General features: G+C 62.8%; 4 protein-coding genes across 4 annotated transcripts in view; 2 read left to right on the forward strand and 2 right to left on the reverse strand.

The window, feature by feature from the left end:
• The window catches only part of LOC125318952 (butyrophilin subfamily 3 member A2-like), a 9,527-nt gene extending 9,225 nt beyond the window's left edge, over positions 1-302 (forward strand). The window contains exon 10 of the mRNA XM_048289920.1: positions 290-302. Coding sequence (XP_048145877.1) covers positions 290-302 — 13 coding nt within the window. The remainder of the gene's footprint in view (positions 1-289) is intronic.
• LOC125318972 (uncharacterized protein C10orf95-like) lies at positions 7-2,562 on the reverse strand. The gene is made up of 3 exons (XM_048289943.1): positions 1,791-2,562; positions 1,024-1,133; positions 7-951 (listed from the first exon to the last, which is right to left on the reverse strand). Exons 1-3 carry the CDS (start codon positions 2,067-2,069, stop codon positions 573-575), a joined length of 768 nt encoding a protein of 255 aa, XP_048145900.1. The 5' UTR covers positions 2,070-2,562; the 3' UTR covers positions 7-572.
• An 849-nt stretch (positions 2,563-3,411) lies between these two features.
• On the reverse strand, positions 3,412-8,522 carry ZBTB45 (zinc finger and BTB domain containing 45). The gene is made up of 3 exons (XM_048289938.1): positions 8,471-8,522; positions 6,791-8,122; positions 3,412-4,670 (listed from the first exon to the last, which is right to left on the reverse strand). Exons 2-3 carry the CDS (start codon positions 7,734-7,736, stop codon positions 4,309-4,311), a joined length of 1,308 nt encoding a protein of 435 aa, XP_048145895.1. The 5' UTR covers positions 7,737-8,122; positions 8,471-8,522; the 3' UTR covers positions 3,412-4,308.
• A 3,415-nt stretch (positions 8,523-11,937) lies between these two features.
• Positions 11,938-18,464, forward strand: LOC125318953 (myosin heavy chain, embryonic smooth muscle isoform-like). The gene is made up of 11 exons (XM_048289921.1): positions 11,938-12,245; positions 12,511-12,580; positions 13,716-13,766; positions 13,996-14,157; positions 14,589-14,717; positions 15,151-15,239; positions 15,429-15,528; positions 15,787-15,983; positions 16,463-16,571; positions 17,494-17,666; positions 18,173-18,464. The coding sequence occupies exons 1-11, from the start codon at positions 11,938-11,940 to the stop codon at positions 18,348-18,350; spliced, it is 1,566 nt and encodes a 521-aa protein (XP_048145878.1). The 3' UTR covers positions 18,351-18,464.
• The last annotated feature ends 551 nt before the right edge of the window (positions 18,465-19,015 follow it).

Consider the following 19,015-nt stretch of genomic DNA (forward strand, 5'->3'; position numbering starts at 1 on the left):
GGAACGGGGTAGGAATGGGACTGAGATAGGACCAGGAATGGCACTGGGAATGGGGCTGGGATGGCACTGGGAATGGGGCTGGGAATGGTGCTGGAATGGCACTGGGGATGGCACCAAGAACAGCCCTGGGATGGTGCTGGGAATGGGGTGGGAATGGGGCTGGGAATGGCACCAAGAACAGCCCTGGGATGGCGCTGGGAATGGGGTGGGAATGGGGCTGGAATGGCACTGGGGATGGCACTGGGGATGGTGTTGGGATAGAATCAGAACAGCACCGAGATGGAACCAGGAGAGGGCCCTGAATGCCACCAGGAATGGTACTGGGATGGAACTGGGACAGGGCTGGGAATGGTGCTGGGATGGCACGGGGAATGGAACTGGGATGGGACCATGAACGGCACTGGGAATGGTGGTGGGAAGGCACCAGAAATGGCATTGGAACAGAACTGGGATAGGACTGGGAATGGCACCAGGATGGCACTGAGAGAACACAGGAATGGCACTGGGGTGGTACTGGGAATGGCACTGGGACTGGCACCTGGAATGACACCAGGATGGATCCGCTGATGGAGTCAGCGCCTTGTTAAGGGCGGGACAGGGACAGTGACAGGGACTGGAGTCACAAGGACAAACACAAGGACAGGGACAGGAGGTGGCACAGACTGAGCAGCCGCAGAGGGTGAGAAGGATGGGACTGGGGCCATGGACAGTGACAGAGAGGTGCCGGGTGTACCTGACCCTCTGACGGGCCTGCACGTAGGTGTCACACAGTGATGGGAACAGGGACAGGCAGGGGCCAGGAGGTGCCAGGGACTCACCCAAGGCCCGCACGGTGTGGTCCCGGGTGTACCTGACCCTCTGATGGGCCTCCACGCAGGTCTCACACAGCGGCTCCGCGCACTCCAGGCAGAAGCTGGTGGCCGCTGCGTTGTCCTCACAGCTGGTGCAGCTCTGGGGACAAGGGACACGCTGGGGGACCTCCCTCCCCCCAGTCAGCGCTAATTAGCGCTAACGAGGCACTACCTGCCTGCTGCCATGGCCGAGGGCTGGCCCAGCCCCGCTGTCCTGCAGGAAGAAGTTCTCCATGATGTCACCGAGGGGACACTGCTGGTGGCACACGGGGCAGCCAAACACTGGGGGGGACAGAAAGAGGACACAGTCACCCCACACCCTCCTCTGTCACCTCCATTTGTCAGCAAATGCTGGCTCATTAGTGGGGTAGGGGCTGGGGACCTCCAAAACGGAGCCCCAGGGCCACCATGACCACTGATGTCACCAGAGAGGTCCCTGTCCCCTTCCCAGAGAGGGAGACAGGGATGGTGACAAGGAGTCACCAATGGGGTCAGAGCGTCCCCCAGGACAGGACACTCCCACGGTGGGGTCACAGTGTCCCCTGGGGTGGGACACCTGCCAAATGGGGTCACAGTGTCCCCCAGGTTGGATACTGGGGTCATCCCCTCCCCATAGAGCTCCCAGTAATTCCTGCAGCAACCCGGTAACTCCCAGCGATCCCAATAGTTCCAAGTGCCTCCTCAGTGCTCCCTGAGCTCCCAGGAACGCTCAGTGTCCTCCATAAACCAGAGATGCCAGTAACCCCCAGCACTCCCAACAAACCCCAGCAATCCCACTGACCACCAGTGATCCCAGTAAACCCAAGTGCCTCCCCAGTGCTCTCTGAGCCCCCAGTAAGCCCCAGTGATCCCAGTAAGCTCCAGTGATCCCGGTAACTCCCAGTGGTCTTCAGTGTCCCCAGTAACCACCAGCGCTCCCATTTCACGCCTCCCCCTCACCCTGCCCGTCGCTGCCGGCGGCTCCCGGCGCGGCCCCGAGGCAGCCCCGGCACACGGAGTGCAGGCAAGGCAGCAACCGCGGTTCCCGCTGGGGGCTGAGCCGCTCCCGGCAGGCGCCGCAGAGCTCCAGCAGCTCCAGGGGCTCCGGCGGCTCCGCTCCCGTCGCCCCGGGGCCGTTCCCGACCGCCACCGGCAGCGGCACCGACATGGCTGCCCCGTCCCACTCAAACGCCGCACGGCCTCCTCCTCCCGCCCCCGCCCTGGCGCACAGCCAATCATCGCCCGCTGCGCACGATTGACAACGCGGAAAACCAATAAAAGAGCTGGAGGGCGGGGAGTAGAGAAGATTGACAGCTCTCGGCAGCAATGGGAGAGGGGGAGCGGGGATAGAAAGGGCGGGAAGACGCCTCCTGCACGTGAGTGGGAACGGACCAATCAGCGCGCACAGCGCTCGGAGAGGAACCAATCAGCGGCCGAAGAGCCCGGGGAAGGCGGGGACTTCTTGGATGGACCGGCCAATCGGCATCGGCGTTCCGCGGGCAGGCGGGGCCGAGGCCCTGGATCGACGGCTGGATAAACCAATAGGAAGCAGGAAGGGGGAGGGACTGGGAATTCTGGGAGTTACTGGGGTGACGGGGGATTGATGGGATCACTGGGGATTACTGGGATCACTGCAGGTCATTGGCATCACTCTGGGTCACTGGGAGCTCAGGGAGCACTGGGCAGGCACAGGGGATTATTGGGAGCACTGGAGGTTACTGGGAGCACTGAAGAGGGACTGGGAGTGCTGGGCAGCAGAACTGGGCAGGGACAGGGGGTACTAAGAAGGGACTGGGAGAGCTGCAGGGTTGAACTGGGAGCACTGGGGAGTATAGCAAGGGGGTTACTGGGGACACTGGGAGTTACTGGGAGAGCACGGAGGATGGCTGAGAATGCTTGGAGGACACTGGTGGCTGCTGGGGGTGTTACTGGGAGGGCCCTGGGCAGCACTGGGACCAATGGCTGAGGGGCCCTGGGCACTGGTGGCCCCGGAACGGTGTCCCCAGTGTCCCCCCACCTCCACCCAGTGTCCCCTCATGTCATCCCAAGTCCCCTCCTGTCCCCTTCCACGTCCCCAGTGTCCCCCTTGTCCCCAGCTGTGCCCTGGGGGCTTTGGGGGTCCCTGAGGATCGGGGTGGCACCCAGGGGGGACAGAGGACAGTGCTGCCCTGCTGGCCTTGGTGACACAGGGGGCCCTGCCGGGGTCCACAGGGGAATTTCTGAAGGAACCCTGACACGGCCTGTGGCTACTGCCACTCCTGTGGGGTGGCCACGGGGATGTGGGGTGGCCACTGGCACCCACAGACAATGGAAATGACCTGGGGACAACCCATGATGTGGGCAGTGACCTCTCCACGGTGGCCACAGGGACATGGAGTGGCCACTGGCACCCACGGCCAGTGTAAATGACCCAGGGAGGACATGGCCAGTGGCCACAGGGATGAGTTTGGTCCCTTGACCTGGCCACGAGTTGCCATGGCCCTTCCTGGTGGCCACATGCCACCATTCAGCAGGGGACACATCACGGGGACCATCAGTGGGGGGCAGATTTTAGGGTAAAAAATGGCAATAACAGCACCAGAAGGGCCATTGAACCCCCCACGTTCATTGTCACTGTTTGGGGGGGCAGGAGCCACGTGGTGGGGAGGGGCCAGGGGAGGGACCCCACGTCCCTCCAGGTGTCCATCCATGGCTGGGGTGGGGTCACAGTCACCATGGAATGGTCTGGGGGCAAGGGACCTTCCACAGACACTTCCCGGCATGGGGCACGCCCAGCTTCTATGGAATGCCATTCCAGACCCTCACAGGCAGGAATTTCTCCCTGAAATTCCACCTCAATCTCCCTTTTTCCAGCCTGAAGCCACTCCCCATGTCCTGGCGCTCCAGGCCCTTGTCCAAAGTCCCTCCCCAGCTCTTGGAACCCCTTCAGGCACTGGAAGGGGCTCTGAGGTGTCCCAGGATTGTTCCCTTCTCCATGTGGGCCACCTCAACTCTGTCCAGCCCTCTGAGCACCTCTGTGGCCTCCTCTGGACTCATGGCATGGTCCATCTGTCCAATCCCCGTGCCCAGCTCAGTTCCAGGATGTTCTGGGGGTGGCAGCAAGTCCATGATATCGTCACCCCCCACCGTGGGCATCCCAAAGAGCCACCGAACTTCCCGGGCTCCGTTCACCCTCCGTGACACCGCGTTGGCCATCACCAGCCTCCTCCTGGACTCCCACGTGTCTCAGCACAGTTTCCAGAGGATTTTCTCTGTGATTCTGGCACTGCTCGGAGCCCTGGGTGTTCCACATGTTCCAAAGGGGGTGTTCTGTTACCCTTCTCCTGTCACTGGGAACGTCCCCACAACTTCCCAAATCTGACGGAGAGCATCTCAGCCGCTTCCTCCAGGTCTCACCCCGGATGCTCCAACAGACCCACGGGCACAGAGGAGCCCCCAGGCCCACCCTCAAGGCCCTTCGAGGGGCAGGGACCCCCCCTCACGCCGTGTGAGTGGAGCCGGCACCTGCAGTGTCCGGACCCGGCCATGTGCTCAGTCCAGGTTCCGGTGGTGGCGGTGGCGGCCCTGGTGGCGGCCCCGGTGGGGGCACGGGGTGGGAGGCGGCGGCGTGGCGCTCCAGGAGAGTGCGGTGGGAGAAGCCCTTGGTGCAGAGGCGGCATTGGAAGCGCTCGGGACGGTGCGTGCGCATGTGGACGTTGAGGGAGCTCTTCTGGGTGAAGCGTTTGCAGCAAACGCCGCACTGGAAGGCGCGGACGCCCGTGTGGGTCACCATGTGCTTGAGCAGGTAGTCCCGGAGAGAGAAGGAGCGCCAGCAGATGGAGCACTGGTGGGGCTTCTCGCCTGTGGACACACAAACGTGGGGCAACTGGAGTCAGTATGGGTCAGCATGGATTGGTACAGGTCAGTGTGGGTCAACAGGGGTGAGTATAGGTCAGCGTGGATTGATATAGGTCAGTGTGGGTCAACAGGGGTGAGTACAGGTCAGCGTGGATTAATACAGGTCAACAGGGATCAATGTTGGTCAAACAGGGATCAATGTGGGTCAACATGGATCAATAGGGGTCAATGTACATCAATACAGGTCAACATGGATCAATACGGGTCAACATGGGTCAGTGTGGGTCAAAAGGGGTCAACGTGGATTGATACGAGTTAACGTGGGTCAATGTGGGTCAAAAGGGGTCAACGTGGATCAATGCAGGTCAACATGGGCCCAAATGGATCAATGTGGGTCAGCATGGATCAATAGCGGTCAATGTACATCAATACAGGTCAACGTGGATCGATACGGGTCAACATGGGTCAGTGTGGGTCAAAAGGGGTCAACGTGGATTGATACGAGTTAACGTGGGTCAATGTGGGTCAAAAGGGGTCAACATGGATCAATGCAGGTCAACATGGGCCAAAATGGATCAATGTGGGTCAACAGGGATCAATACAGGTCAACACGGATCGATACGGGTCAATATGGGTCAGCGTGGATCAACACGGATCCATACGGATCAGCATGGATCAACGCAGATAAACATAGATTGACAACGGTCAACACAGGTCAACATAGATCAAAAGGGGTCAGTGTGGATTGATACGGGTCAGCATGGATTGATACAGGTCCATGTGGGTCACCAGGGGTCAACATGGATTGGAACAGGTCCACAGGGGTCAATGTGGATCAGCATGGGTCAACATAGATCAAAGTGGGCCAACATGGGTCAACGTGTGTCAAGATAGTCAACAGGTCAACAAGGATTGATATGGGCAAACATGGATCAAGATGGGTCAACATGGATCAGTACAGGCCAACATGGATCAATACAGGTCAATATGGGCCAACACAGATCAACATGGGTCAACAAGGATCAACAGAAGTCAACACGGGTTAACAGAGTCAAGATGAGTCAATGTGGATTGATACAGATCAACATGGATCAACGTGTGTCAACGTGGATCGATCAGTGTAAGTCACCATGGATTGATATGGGCCACCATGGATCATCGTAGGTCAACATGGAGCAACACAAGTTGACCAGGGTCAGCACGGATTAACACAGAGTGATGAGAGTTAATGGATCAACATGGATCAAAAGGGAACAACGCGTATTGGGGAGGGTCACCATGGGTCAACAAACCAAGATGGGTCAACATGGAGCACCATGGACCAACATGGGTCAATGTGGGTGAACACAGGTGAGCAGTGGGTCAGCACAGAGTGACCTGGGACATCATGGATCCACCCAGGTCTGCGTGGGCCAAAATGGATCAACATGAAGAGATGTGAGTCAAAATGGATCAACAAGGGTCAATGTGGATCAACAGGGGCGAACGTGGGTCACCATTGGTCCAGTGAAGCCTCCAGCAGAGGCCAGTATGGGTCTGTACAGATCAGTGTGGGCCAACATTGGTCAGCACAGGTCAACATGGGTCAGCACAGGCCAACATGGGTTGGAACAGTCCAACATGGGTCAGCACAGACCAGCATGGGTTGGAACAATCCAACATGGGTCAGCACAGACCAGCACGGGTTGGAACAATCCAACATGGGTCAGCGCAGGCCCGTGTGGGGTCTGTACAGGCCAACATGGGTCAGCACAGGCCAACATGGGTCTGTTCAGGCCAAAGTGAGTCAACATTGGTCAGTATAGGCCAATGTGAGTCAGTATAAGCCAGCACAGGTCAGTACAGGCCAACGTGGGTCAACACTGGTGAGGACAGGCCAACATGGGTCAGCACAGGCCAGCCCTGGTCAGTACAAGCCAACATGGGTCAACATTGGTCAGCACATGCCAATGTGGGTCAATGGGGCTCAAGCGAGCGACACGCATTGACACGACCAGAAGGGACTGATCCAGGTCATCACGGATCGGCGCAGGACACCAGCACGAGTCATACGAGAGCCACGTGTGTCACCAAAACCCCTGCCCTGCCCTCCCCATCACGGCCCCCGTGAGCCCCCTGCTCACCTGAGTGGATGAACATGTGCTTGGTGTAGTTCTTGCGGGAGCTGAAGCTCTTCTGGCAGTGGCCGCACTGGTAGGGGGGCTGGGGGCCGCGGGGGGGCCCGGCCGGGGGTGCTGGGGGGGCCGTGGGGACAGTGCCCCCCTCCACACCCACCTCGTAGGGCGGTGGCAAAGGCGGGGGGGGCCCAAACCCGAAGCTGTCCCCCCCCAGCGCCTCCCGGCCACGCTCGGGCCCAAAGGCGCCGCCGCCGTCGTCGCTGGGCCAGGGTGGCAGAAAAGCGTCGGGAAAAACCTCGGAGGCTCCAAAAAATGGGGGGTCCGGGGCAGGGAAGGGTGGGGGGGCCACACCTGGGGGGACAACACCTTCCTGGGCCCCCCCTTCATCCTCTGCCTCCTCCTCCTCCAACTCCTCCTGCTCCTCCTTGAGTGCTGGCGCCAGGCGCAGCGGCTGCCGCTGTTTGCGGCTGTGGCCGCTTGGCACCGGCTCCGAGAGGCTCTCGAGCTCCGGAGGTGGCCCCGGGGGTGACACCAGCGGTGGCCCTGGCACCTTGTGGGGCGGGGGCAGCACGGCGGGGCCGCGGCTCTGCGAGATGATCTGGGTGCACTCGTCGATGACCGTCTTGATCTGTAGCACCGAGGCAGCCGTGAGGATGTGCAGCGCCTCCGACTGGGCCACCACGAGGCTGCCGCTGTACAGGAACTCCACGAGCTGGCGCACGGCCGCCGAGGGCACCACGGGCGGCACCTCGATGGCCGAGTGGCCCAGCAGCAGCTTGTCGTGGAAGAAGGGGCTGCCGGCGGCCAGGACGCAGCGGTGGGCGCGCAGCGAGGCCTCGCGGATCCGCACGGTGACGTCGCAGAACTGCCCGGCCACGCGCTGCCCGTTGAGCGTCTCCAGCAGGGAGCGGCTGAAGTTCTGCAGGTGGATGTAGTGAACGGCCTCCGGCATGGCCGCGGGGACACGGGGATGGTGGGGAGAGAGGGACACGGGGATGGTGGGGAGAGAGGGGAGAGAGGGGACACGGGGATGGTGGGGATGGTGGGGAGAGAGGGGATACGGGGATGGTGGGGATAGAGGGGACACGGAGATGGCAGTGACAGCCGGGACACGGGAATGGCCAGAGATGGTGGGGGTAGCAGGGACAATGGGGACACAGGGACGGCGTGGACACGGGGACAGTGGGGACAGTGGGGACACCGGGATAGCGGGAACAACAGGGACACTGGGACGACAGGGACAGCAGGGACACCGGGATGGCGGGAACGCTGGGATGGTGAGGACACGGGGACACGAGGCCGGTGGGGACACCGGGACGGCGGCGAGGCTGGCAGTACCTGGGGAAACAGAGGCGGGGCTGGGGACGTTCCACGGGGTGTCACCGGGGGCGGGGGACATCGCCGGGGGCCGGGGACAGCCCCTGTGACGTCACCAGGGCGTGGGGACATTGATGGGGACACGGGCGGAGACGGGGGACACCGCGTGTGACGTCACCACGCGCCGTGGACAGCGCCGATGACATCACGGGGGACCTAGGGACACCGGGCGGAATGTTCCCGACCTGTCACGACAGCCGGAACCACCCAACCCAATTCCTCCCCCTCCCTGGACCTCTCGGGATCTCCCGACCCGACCCTTTCCCCCCCACCCCCAAACCCCGGGACCCCCCGGCCCCTCCCCCACACCTCGCTCCTGCTCCCGCCGCCACCGCCGCTCTCTGACGTCACTTCCTCCAGACCGGACCGGAAAGCGACTGTGGACCATAGAGAGTGGCGCAGCGCGCCCCCAGTGCGCCCCCCTCCCCGCCATAGAGACGGGGAGGAGCGGCCAGGGGCGGATATCGCCCCCTGGCGGGCGGGGGATTCCGCAGGGTCGCGGTTCCTTATGGCTCATCCATAGGGACCCCCGGGAGCGGGATCATCCATAGGGACCCCCGGGAGCGGGATCCTCCTAGGGACCGCAGTGGCCCCATAGACCCCCACAGGGATCCCCATAGGGACTCCAAGAGGTCTCGAGACTCCTACAGACCCTTATGGGGCCTGCACTACAGACCCCAATAGGGCTGCAGACCCTTATAAACCCCCATAGGGACCTGCAGGGTCAGGACCTTTCGGCGATCCCCACAGAGACCTCAATAAGGCTAGAGACCCCTATAAACCCCCACAGGGACCCCCACGGAGCAGGACCACCCTACAGACCCTCATAGGGACCTCCCCCTACAGACCCCTATAGACCCACACAGGGGCCCCAACAGAGCTGGAGACCCCTAATGACCCTCCCAGGTACTCCCATGGGGCCTGGAGCCCCCCACATGTCCCCCAGGGGATCCCCATAGGGCCTGGATCCCCTGCAGATCCCCCTGGGGACGCCAAAATGTCTGGAGAGCCTTATAGGGACCTCCATGGGGATTCCAATAGAGCTATATAGGACCCCTACAGACCCCCCACAGGGACCCCCATGGGGACCTCAGTGGGGTTGGAGACCTCCCGTCAATGTCTACAGGGATGCCCATAAGGTCTGGACTCCCTATAGATTCCATAGGCATGGATCCTGTAGGTATCCCTGTAGGGCTGGTATGCCCGATAGACCCCCTCAGGGATCCAGATATACCCCCCAGGGATCCCCTGTAGACCCTTCAGGGATCCCTGTAGAGCTGGCATCCCCTACAGACCCCCAAGGGATCCATATAGACCCCATAGGGTCAAACTGGCCCCTGTTGGCCGGTGTTAGTCTGTGCTCCCCCATGTTCCTTGAGCCGTGTTGGCCCACGATGGTCAGTCCATGTTGATCCATGTTGACCCACGTTGACTCCTCTTGGTCCATGTCGATCCGTATTGATCCCTGTTGATCCGTGTTGACCCACACTGATTCCTGTTGACTCCTGTGGATCCATGTTGATCCATGTTGGCCCCTGTCACTCTGCTCTGCTCCATTTTGACCCACGTAGACCGACCTTTGTCCATCCAGGTTGATCCGTGTCACTCCGTGTTGACTCACGTTGGTCCAGTGTTGATCTGGGGAACTGTGGGGTTTGAGCTGTGTTGGCCTGTGCTGACCAGTGTCACTCCATGTTGACTTCTGTCCCTCTGTGTGGACCTGTGTCATTCCATACTGACCCACGTTTGTTGGGATGTGTTGACCCTTGTGTTGACTCACATTGATCCATGTTGATCCATGAGTTGACCCACGTTGACCCACATCAATCCATATTGATCTGTCTGTTGACCCACATTGATGCATGTTGATCCCTGTGCTGACCTACATCAATCCACGTTGATCTACATCAATCCATGTTGATCCATGCTAACCCACATTGATGCATGTTGATCCCTGTGCTGACCTACATCAATCCATGTTGATCCATGTTGATCCATGTTGATCCATGTTGATCCTTGTGCTGACCCACATTGATCCATGTTGACCCACATTGATCCATGCTGATCCCTGTGTTGACCCACACTCATCCATGTTGACCCATATTGATCCACGTTGATCCATGAGTTGACCCACATTGATCCACATTGATCCATGAGTTGACCCATATTGATCCATGTTGATCCCTGTGCTGACCCACATTGATCCATGTTGCTCCATGAGTTGACCCCCATTGATCCATGTTGACCCCACATTGATCCATGTTGATCCATGGTGGCCGTGTTCCTGTTGAGCTGATTTGACCCACATCACCGTGGATTAACCTGTGTTGACCCATGCTGACCTCTGCTGGTCCAGGCTGTTGGGCAGCGTTGACCCATGGTGACCTGTGTTAACCCACGTTGATCCATGCTGGCCCATGTTGATCCCTGGTGTCCCGTGTGGACCAGTGTTGACCCATGTCACTCCATGTCTCTCCTTGTTGACCTCTGTTGACCAGTGTTGACCCATGCTGACTCACGGTGATCCACATCGATCCCCGTTGTCTTATACTGACTTGACCCATGCTGAGCCATGTTGACCCGTGTTGACCTGTGTCACTCTGTGTCTCTCCAGGCTGACCTGTGTTGACCCGTGTCACTGCATGTTCTCTCCATATTGACCGTTGTTGACCTGACCCATGTTGACCCATGCTGACCGGTGTCACTCCGTGTCTCTCCGTGTTGACCAATGTTGACCTGACCCATGTTGACCCACGTTGACCAGTGTAACTCTGTGTCTCTCCATGTTGACCAATGTTGACCTGACCCATGTTGACCCGTGTTGACCCGTGTTGACCCATGTTGAGCCATGTGGACCAGTGTCACTCCATGTCTCTCCATGGTGATGGATGTTGACCTGACCCATGTTGACAGTGTAACTCTATGTCTCTCCATGTTGACCCCACTGTACAGGTGACCCCAGCAATGACCCCTTGTACGACTCCATGGTCCCCCGGGTGCAGCTGCTGCCCCCTCTGTCCCATCCAACCCCAGCCCACGCAGGGGGTCAGTCACTCACGTGACGTCACCGAGTGCCATCCCCACCGTGACATCACACGCAGCACTGTGACATCACCGCTGGTCCCATGCCCTGCTCCCATCACAGCCGGCACCATGAAATCACAGGTGACATCACAGATGACATCACTGTGGTTCCCACTAGCCCAACATCCCTCCCTTGGGTGGCTCCTGAATTCTGGGGGCCCTGGGTTGGTGTCCCAAAACCTGCATGCCCTCGGGCAGGGGTGACACCCTAATTCCACTGTGCCCTGGGACACCTGTCCCCTGGGTGAGAACAGCGGTGACACCCAAATTCCGGGTGCCCTAGGACACCTGTGTCCCCTCAGGTGAGGGCAACAACAAAATTTTGGGGTGGTCTGGGACAACTGTGTCCCCTTGGGTGGGGGTGACACCTGAATTCCAGGCTGTCCAGGGACACCCATGTCCCCTGGGCAAGGGTGACACTGGAATTCCAGGGTGTCCTAGGACACTGTGTCCCCTGGGGCAGAGGTGACACCCTAATTTCACTGTGCCCTGGGACACCTGTTCCCTGTGCGAGGATGGGGGTGGCACCCAAATTCGGGTGCCCTGGGACACCTGTGTCCCCTTGGTGAGAGTAACACCTGAATTCTGCTGTGCCCCGGGACACCTGTCCCCTGAGTAAGGGTGAGGGTGGCACCCAAATACCGCTGTGCCCTGGGACACGTCCCCAGCAGGGATGACACCGAAATTCCGGGATGCCCTGGGAAACCTGCGTCCCCTGGGCGAGGACAGCGGTGACACCCGAATTCCGGGTGCCCTGGGGCGGTGCCCCGAAACCTGTGTCCCCCCGGGCGAGGGCGGGGGTGACACCGGCTCTTGGAGCCGATGGAGCCGAACGGACCCGCCCGGACATCGGGCCCGGGGGGTGGGCGGGCTCTGTCCCCTCCCCGCGGGTACAGCCCGGGGGAGGGACGCGGTGCCACACGCGGGTCCTCCCGTGCCCGCGGCGGGGGTGGCACCGGGAGCGCCCCGGCCCCGCGTCCCACGGGCTCGGCGGCCACAGGTGAGGGACGCAGGGTCCGGAACCAACCAGGGTGGGCAGGGGACCCCCCCCACCTCAGGGTGGGCAGGGGACCCAACCCCCCTTCCCAGGGTGGGCAGGGGACCCCGGAGTCCGGGCACCCCCGACCTTCCCCCTACAACAAAGGGACCCGAGCCCACCCGGAGCTGGGGGTGGGGTGGAGGGGGGGGGTCCCAGCCGGGGGCTGATGCGGTTTTGGGGGGGAGGGGGTTATTGTAGGGTCTCTCCAAGGTCTCTGTTGCTCCAGAGCCCCCCCGGTTTGTGCCATGATGGACACGGGGGACAGGGGACGACGCGGCGCCCCCCGGCTGGCACAGGTGAGTGGGGGACCCCCAGGTGAGTGGGGGGACCCCCAGATGAGGGCGGGAGACACAGAGATGGAGTGGAGGGAACGCAGGTGGTGCGGTGGGGAGGACGCAGGGATGGGGTGGGGGGGCTCGGGTGATGGTGGGGACCCCCAGGCACCCGGGGAAGCCTCGACCCCAACTGGGAGGGTCCCAGGGGGTGGAGGAGTGGAGGGGTCCAGGCGTTTGTGGGCTCCCGGCCCCGCCTTTGGCTGGGGAGCCCCGGCGCCCCATCCACGGCCCCCCCTGGCCCCCCGCCAGCCCCCGGCCTGGAATTGGGACACGGGGCGGGGACAGGGACACAGCGGCCGCGAGCCCTTGGCGCCCCTCCCCCCCCGTGGGAACGGACACATCCCCCCCATCCCGCCCCCGCTCCCCCCGACCCCCCCAAACTGCTCCCCCGAGGGGACCTGTGAATGTTCATTCCCCCCAAGCGCTCTGAGGGGGTCCCCGGATTCCTGGGACCCCCTGGACATCTGGGTCCCTCCGGACTCCTGGGACCCCCAAACATCTGGGACTCTCCAGACCCCTGGGGCCCCCCAAGCACCTCATCCTCCCCCGGACTTTGGGATCCCCCCAAACCTACAGGACACTCCGGATTCCTGGGAACCTCCTGGACCCCTGGGCCCCTCGAACTCTGGGGATCCCCCAGACTTTGGGACCACCTCGGACTCCCGGGACCCCCAACACCTGGGACCCCCCCAAGGACCTGGGACCCTCCTGGACTCTGACACCCCTCAAACACCTGGGACCCCCCCAGACATCTGCCCCACCCCCCCAAACTTTGGGACTCCCTGGGTATTTGGGACCCTCCGGACACCTGGGAGTCCCAGAATTCCTGTGACCCCCTGGACACGTGGGGTCCCTCAGACCCCTGGGATTCTCTGGACCCCCAGGAAACCCCGGACATCTGGGAACCCCTGGACACCTGGGACCCCTCTGATTCCTGGGAACCTCGAACTCTTGGGACACCCCAGACTTTGGGAGTCCCTCGGACCCCTGGCACCCCCAGCACCTGGGACCCCTCAGACTTTAGGACTCTTCCGGTCCCCTGCGACCCCCTGGATTTTGGGTCCCCCCAAAATTTGCCCCCCCCTCCCCCCCGCAGGCCCAGCACCGCCGGGAGCTGGAGGAGGAGCTGCGGGACCTCAGCAGCCAGGTGGGCGGGGCTTGCTGGGAGGGGCGGGGCCAGCACCTGTCAGTCACAGAATGCCCCCGCCTCTTGCTGAGGAGGGGGTGGGGCATATGACTGTCAATCACCCAGGTGGGCGGGGCACGGGCCCACCTGTAACTGTGGGGGCAGAGCTTGGAGCTGTCCATCATCTGGGGGCGGGGCCTTCCACCCAGAGGCGTGGTCTGGGGCTGTCAATCACCCCCTGCCCAACCAGGTGGCGGCACTGGGGCGGAGCCTGGCGGCAGAACGTGGGCGGAGCCTGATGGAGGGCGGGGCCCTGAGGGCGTTGGAGATCGCGGTGGGCGGAGCCCAGGCACGGGTGGGCGGAGCCTGTCGGGCACTGGACAGGGCCAATGAGCGCCTGCGCCTGCAGCAGGTGGGCGGGGCCGGGGGTCTGAGGGGGCGGAGCCTCGGACAGGGGTGTGGTTAGAGGGGGCGTGGCCTGTGGGGAGGCGGGGCTTAAAAGGGTGGGTGGGACATGGGCAGGGGTGTGGCCTGGGAGGGGGAGGAGCCTCTGGCAGGGGGTGTGGCTGAGGTGGGGCAAAGAGGGTGTGGTCAGGGGTGTGGTCTGTGAAGGAGGTGGGGCTTATGAGAACAGGCAGAGCTTTTTGGAGGGTGGGTGGGGCTGTGGGGGGAGGGGCCTGAGGGGGTGGAGCCCCATCATGGGCGGAGTCAGGGTGTGGGTGTGGCCATGATGGGGCTAAAGGGGGCGTGGTCTGAGGGTTGTGTGGCTGTGAATGAGTGGTGGAGCAGTGGGCAGGGCCAGGTGTGTGGGCGTGGCCTGTCCCAGAGCCCTCCCCTCCGCAGGAGGCGGGGCAGCTGCTGTGGGCGGAGCTGGAGGCTGCTCGTGCTGCCAAGGCGGGGGCAGAGCTCCGGGCACAGGAGGCGGAGTCTCAGTGCCTGGCCCGAGGGGTGGAGCTGGAGCAGCTGCGGCAGGTGGGCGGGGCTAAGACGAGGGGCGGAGCTTAGTGCAATGGGTGGGGCTATTGCAGTTGTGGGTGGGGCTAAGGACCAATGGCGTGGGGCTATTGCAGCTGGGGGTGGGGCTAAGGACCAATGGCGTGGGGCTATTGCAGCTGGGGGTGGGGCTAAGGACCAATGGCGTGGGGCTATTGCAGTTGCGGGTGGGGCTAAGGGCCAAGGGGGTGGGGCTATTGCAGCTGTGGGTGGGGCTAAGGACCAATGGGGTGGGGCTATTGCAGCTGGGGGTGGGGCTAAGGGCCAAGGGAGTGGGGCTATTGCAGCTGGGGGTGGGGCTAAGGACCAAGGGGGTGGGGCTATTGCAGCCTATGGGCGTGGCTATGGTGGTGGGTGGGGCTAGGACAGCGGGCGTGGCTCGGGGGTGTGTCCATGCTGGCCCTGCCCACAGGCGGTGCGGGCGGCCCAGCATTCCCGGCGCCGGGCGGAGCAGGAGCGCGACCACGTGGCTGCAAAGGTGGGCCACGCCCCCCGCCCCAGGTGAGCATGGCCGCGCCCCCTCCCTGGCCACGTCTCCTTCCAGTGTGTCCCCTATAGCTCCCATGTGTCCCTGTAGCCCCCATCTCTCCCCTATAGCCCCTCTCTGTCCCTGTGGCCCCTGTAAGTCCCCTATGGATGTGTCCCCTATAGCCCCTATATGTCCCTACTGTCCCCACGTGTCCCCTACAGCCCCCATGCTGGGGACCCCGGGGGGCTGCAGGCGGCGCTGGAGGAGCTGCGGGAGCACAACCGGGGCCTGCGGGAGCACCTGAACCAGCGGCTGGGCCAGGTGGGGACACGGGGGACACCTATGGGGACATGGGGGGGCACGGGGAGCAGCGGCGGGGGGCGGGTGGGTGACGAGAGGCGCCCATGGAGTGTCTGGGGGGTGGTGACAAGCAGGCACCTGTGGGGGCAGGGGGTCACCTGCGGGGGGAGGTGGGCAGGTGAGGGTGCCGTGGGTGCACCTTTGGGTCCATAGGGACCGTGTGGGTGCCATGCGGGTGCCATGGGGACAGGTTCGGGCTCTGACCCCCCTTTCCCGCAGGTGGAGGAGCTGCGGCGGGCGCTGGTGGCCGCGGGCATGCGGGCACGGGAGGCGCAGGGGGCGTGGGCCCGGCTGGCACAGGAGCAGCGGCTGCTGCGGGAGCGGCTGCAGCACCCCCGGGACCCCCCCGCGCCCCCCGAGCCCGCCCTGCGCGCCCGCTGCGCCCACCTGCAGGAGCTGCTGCAGCGTGAGGCGGGGTCAGCGGGCACGGGGGGCACGGGGGGCACCCGGAGGGCCCCAAGGTGGTCCCCAGATGGTCCCAGCGTGATCAAGGGTGGTCTTGGGTGGTGCCAGGGTGGTCCCAGAGAGTCCTGGGGTGACCCAGGGTGGTCCAGGGAGATCTTGGGGTGGCACCAAGGTGGCCCAGGGTGGCTCAGGGGAGTCCAAGGTGACCCAGGGATTTCCCATCGTGGTTCAGGTGACCTTGGGTGGTCCAGGTTGATTCAGGGTGACCCAAAGGTGGTCTTGGGTGGTCCCGGGGTGGTCCCCAGATATCCCAGGACAGCCCTGTCCCACATGCGTCACCGGCCATGGGTCACTCTGTGAGTGACGTGGGGTGACATGGGTGTCCCCTGGTGACAAGGTGTGGGTGACCCTGTCCTGGGTGGCCGAGGGTCCCTCTGTGGGTCCCTCTGTGGGTCACTCCATGGGTGACACAGGTGTCCCCTGGTTGCAGGGCGCGGGTGGCCCTGTCCCGGGCCGCGCGTGTCACCAGCCGGCGCCTGCGGGTGTTGGTGGCCGAGGCGGAGGAGCAGCGGCTGCTGGGGGAGCGCTACCGGCTGCAGGTGGGGACAGCACCCACTGTCACCCATTGTCACCTGCTGCCACCGTGTGTCCCCTTCTGTCACCCACTGTCACCTCCTGTCACCGCCTGTCTCTCCCTGTCACCTTGTGTCACCATGTGTCACCTTACGTCACCACACATTATCGCCTGTCACCCTCTGTCACCATGTGTCACCTCCTGTCATCACCTGTCACCCTCTGTCACCTCCTGTCACCTCCTGTCAGCCCCTGTCAGCAGCCCACGTCACCTGCTGTCACCTACTGTCACCCTCTGCCCCCTTCTGGCATCCTCTGTCACTTGTCACCCCCGTTACTTCATGTCACTCTCTGTCGCCCTGTCCTCCTCCGTCACCCTGTCACCCTCTCTGTCCCCCTCTGTCACCTGTCACCCCCATTATCTCGTGTCACCTCCTGTCACCCCTGTCACCCTCTCTGTCACCCTCTCTGTCCCCCTCTGTCACCTGTCACCCCCATTATCTTGTGTCACCTCCTGTCACCCCTGTCACCCTGTCACTCTCTCTGTCACCCTCTCTGTCCCCCTCTGTCCTCCTCTGTCACCTGTCACCCCCATTATCTTGTGTCACCTCCTGTCACCCCTGTCACCCTGTCACCCTCTCTGTCACCCTCTCTGTCCCCCTCTGTCCCCCTCTGTCACCTGTCACCCCCATTATCTCGTGTCACCTCCTGTCACCCCTGTCACCCTGTCACTCTCTCTGTCACCCTCTCTGTCCCCCTCTGTCACCTGTCACCCCCATTATCTCATGTCACCCCCATCACGCTGTCACCCTGCAGCTTCCCTGTGCCCCCACGTGCCCACGTCCCAACACCCGATGGCACCACGTCCCTGTGTCACCTGGGCCCCATGTCCCATATCCCCCTGTCCCCATGTCCCCAGTGTCCCCAGTGTCCCTCTGTCCCCTTCAGGCCCGTGCCAGCGAGGCCGCAGGCCGGCTCCTGGCTGACCAGGTGGCCGCGGTGGCCGCGGGGACGGCCCAAGCGCTGGCCCAGGGCCACCACCTGCGCCGGGAGCTCGAGGACGTCGGGGATGGGGCCGCGGCCACCGCCCGACACGTGGCCGTGCTCAGGACACGCCTCAGGTGGGGACAGTCCCCTATGGGCCCCTATAGACCCCATGGGCTTGTTATGGGGTGGGGGGGGCTCTCTAGGGGTTCTATGGGGTTAATGGGATATTGCGGGATTCTATGGGGGCTCTACGGGGTTTATGGGATATTGGGGAGTTCCATGAAGGTTCTGGGATGCTGGGGGTCCCCAGGGGAGCTCTATGGGTTTATGGGATGTTGGGGTTCTCCGGGGAGGTTATGGGATTGGGAATCTCTATAGGAGCTCTCTGTGGGGTTACGGGATGGGGGAGGGCTCTATGGGGGTTCTGGGATCCTGGGGGTCCCCTGGAGGGTTCTATGGGGTTTATGGAATGGGGGGCTCCATGAGGGCTGTCTGGGATATTGGGGGTCCCCAGGAGGGCTCCATGGAGTTTATGGGGTGTTGGGGGTCTCTGTGGGATTTATGGGCTATTAGGTGCTCTATGGGATTTATGGGATGTTGGGGGTGTCTGGGGGTCTCACCACCCCTCGGTGCCCCCCAGGTGTGACCCCATGAACCTGTCCCGCACGGTCCGGCGGATGCTGCGGGATGGGGACGACGACTCCGAGGACAGTGGGGACAGCGAGGACAGCGGGACGCCCCCTGCCACCCCCCTCAAACCTGCCCCCGGCGCCTGGGGGGGGCTCGGCCCAGCCCCCAGCACTGGGGGAACCCCTTGAATCCCCCGGGACCCCAAAGCCCGCCCAGGGCCCCCCCTCTCGTGGGGGGTTTTTGGAGGGGCTGTTTTTTGTTGGGGGGAGGGTCCCCAACTCATTAAAGTGCCTTCGAGAGGGTCTCGCTCTTGAGTGGCCCTGGAGGACTTGGGGGGGGTCCCAAAATCCCCCGAGCCCATCTGGGCCGGGATCGAACCACGCCCCAAAACACAGTTTGGGGATCCCTTTTGGGGGATCCCCCCTTCCCGTGCCACAGTTTGGGGCTGCTTGAAAATATTCTGGAGTCACAGGTTGGGGGGAGCTTGAAAGCCCTCAAATCCCCCAGAAGCTGTCGGGGGGGGCCTCAAAACCATCTTTATACCAATTAGGGGGTGCTGAAACCCCTCAAAACCCCCCGAGACCCCCCAAAACCCGCTGGGGGGGATCCCAAAACCCTCTTTACCCCGATTGGGGGGGTTGAAACCCCCTAATAAACCCCCACAATCCCTCCAAACCCCCCACAGTCTGGCCGGCGGGGGGGAAAAAACCCTTTTTACCTCAACTGGGGGCGGTGAAAGCCCCCAAAAGCCCCCAAAAGCCTCCAAAAGCCCCAAAGGCCGTGGGGAGGGGCCGCGGAACGCCCGCGGTGGGGGGCGGGGCTTGAATGGTTAATGAGGTGAGGGCGCGACCCC

Source organism: Corvus hawaiiensis, chromosome 33 (assembly GCF_020740725.1).
Source record: "Corvus hawaiiensis isolate bCorHaw1 chromosome 33, bCorHaw1.pri.cur, whole genome shotgun sequence".
Classification (NCBI taxonomy): domain Eukaryota; kingdom Metazoa; phylum Chordata; class Aves; order Passeriformes; family Corvidae; genus Corvus; species Corvus hawaiiensis.

Bases quoted from the DNA above. Each gene is read 5' to 3' on its own strand.
- LOC125318972 (XM_048289943.1), bottom strand. From the start codon at position 2,069: ATGATTGGCTGTGCGCCAGGGCGGGGGCGGGAGGAGGAGGCCGTGCGG. The intron at 1,134-1,790 runs GTGAGGGGGAGG...TGTCCCCCCCAG, and splicing joins CGCCGGCAGCGACGGGCAGG to TGTTTGGCTGCCCCGTGTGC. The intron at 952-1,023 runs GTAGTGCCTCGT...CCTTGTCCCCAG, and splicing joins TCGGCCATGGCAGCAGGCAG to AGCTGCACCAGCTGTGAGGA.
- ZBTB45 (XM_048289938.1), bottom strand. From the start codon at position 7,736: ATGCCGGAGGCCGTTCACTACATCCACCTGCAGAACTTCAGCCGCTCC. The intron at 4,671-6,790 runs GTGAGCAGGGGG...GTGTGTCCACAG, and splicing joins GCACATGTTCATCCACTCAG to GCGAGAAGCCCCACCAGTGC.
- LOC125318953 (XM_048289921.1), top strand. From the start codon at position 11,938: ATGCCCTGGGAAACCTGCGTCCCCTGGGCGAGGACAGCGGTGACACCC. The intron at 12,581-13,715 runs GTGAGTGGGGGA...TCCCCCCCGCAG, and splicing joins GCGCCCCCCGGCTGGCACAG to GCCCAGCACCGCCGGGAGCT. The intron at 15,984-16,462 runs GTCAGCGGGCAC...CCCTGGTTGCAG, and splicing joins CTGCTGCAGCGTGAGGCGGG to GGCGCGGGTGGCCCTGTCCC.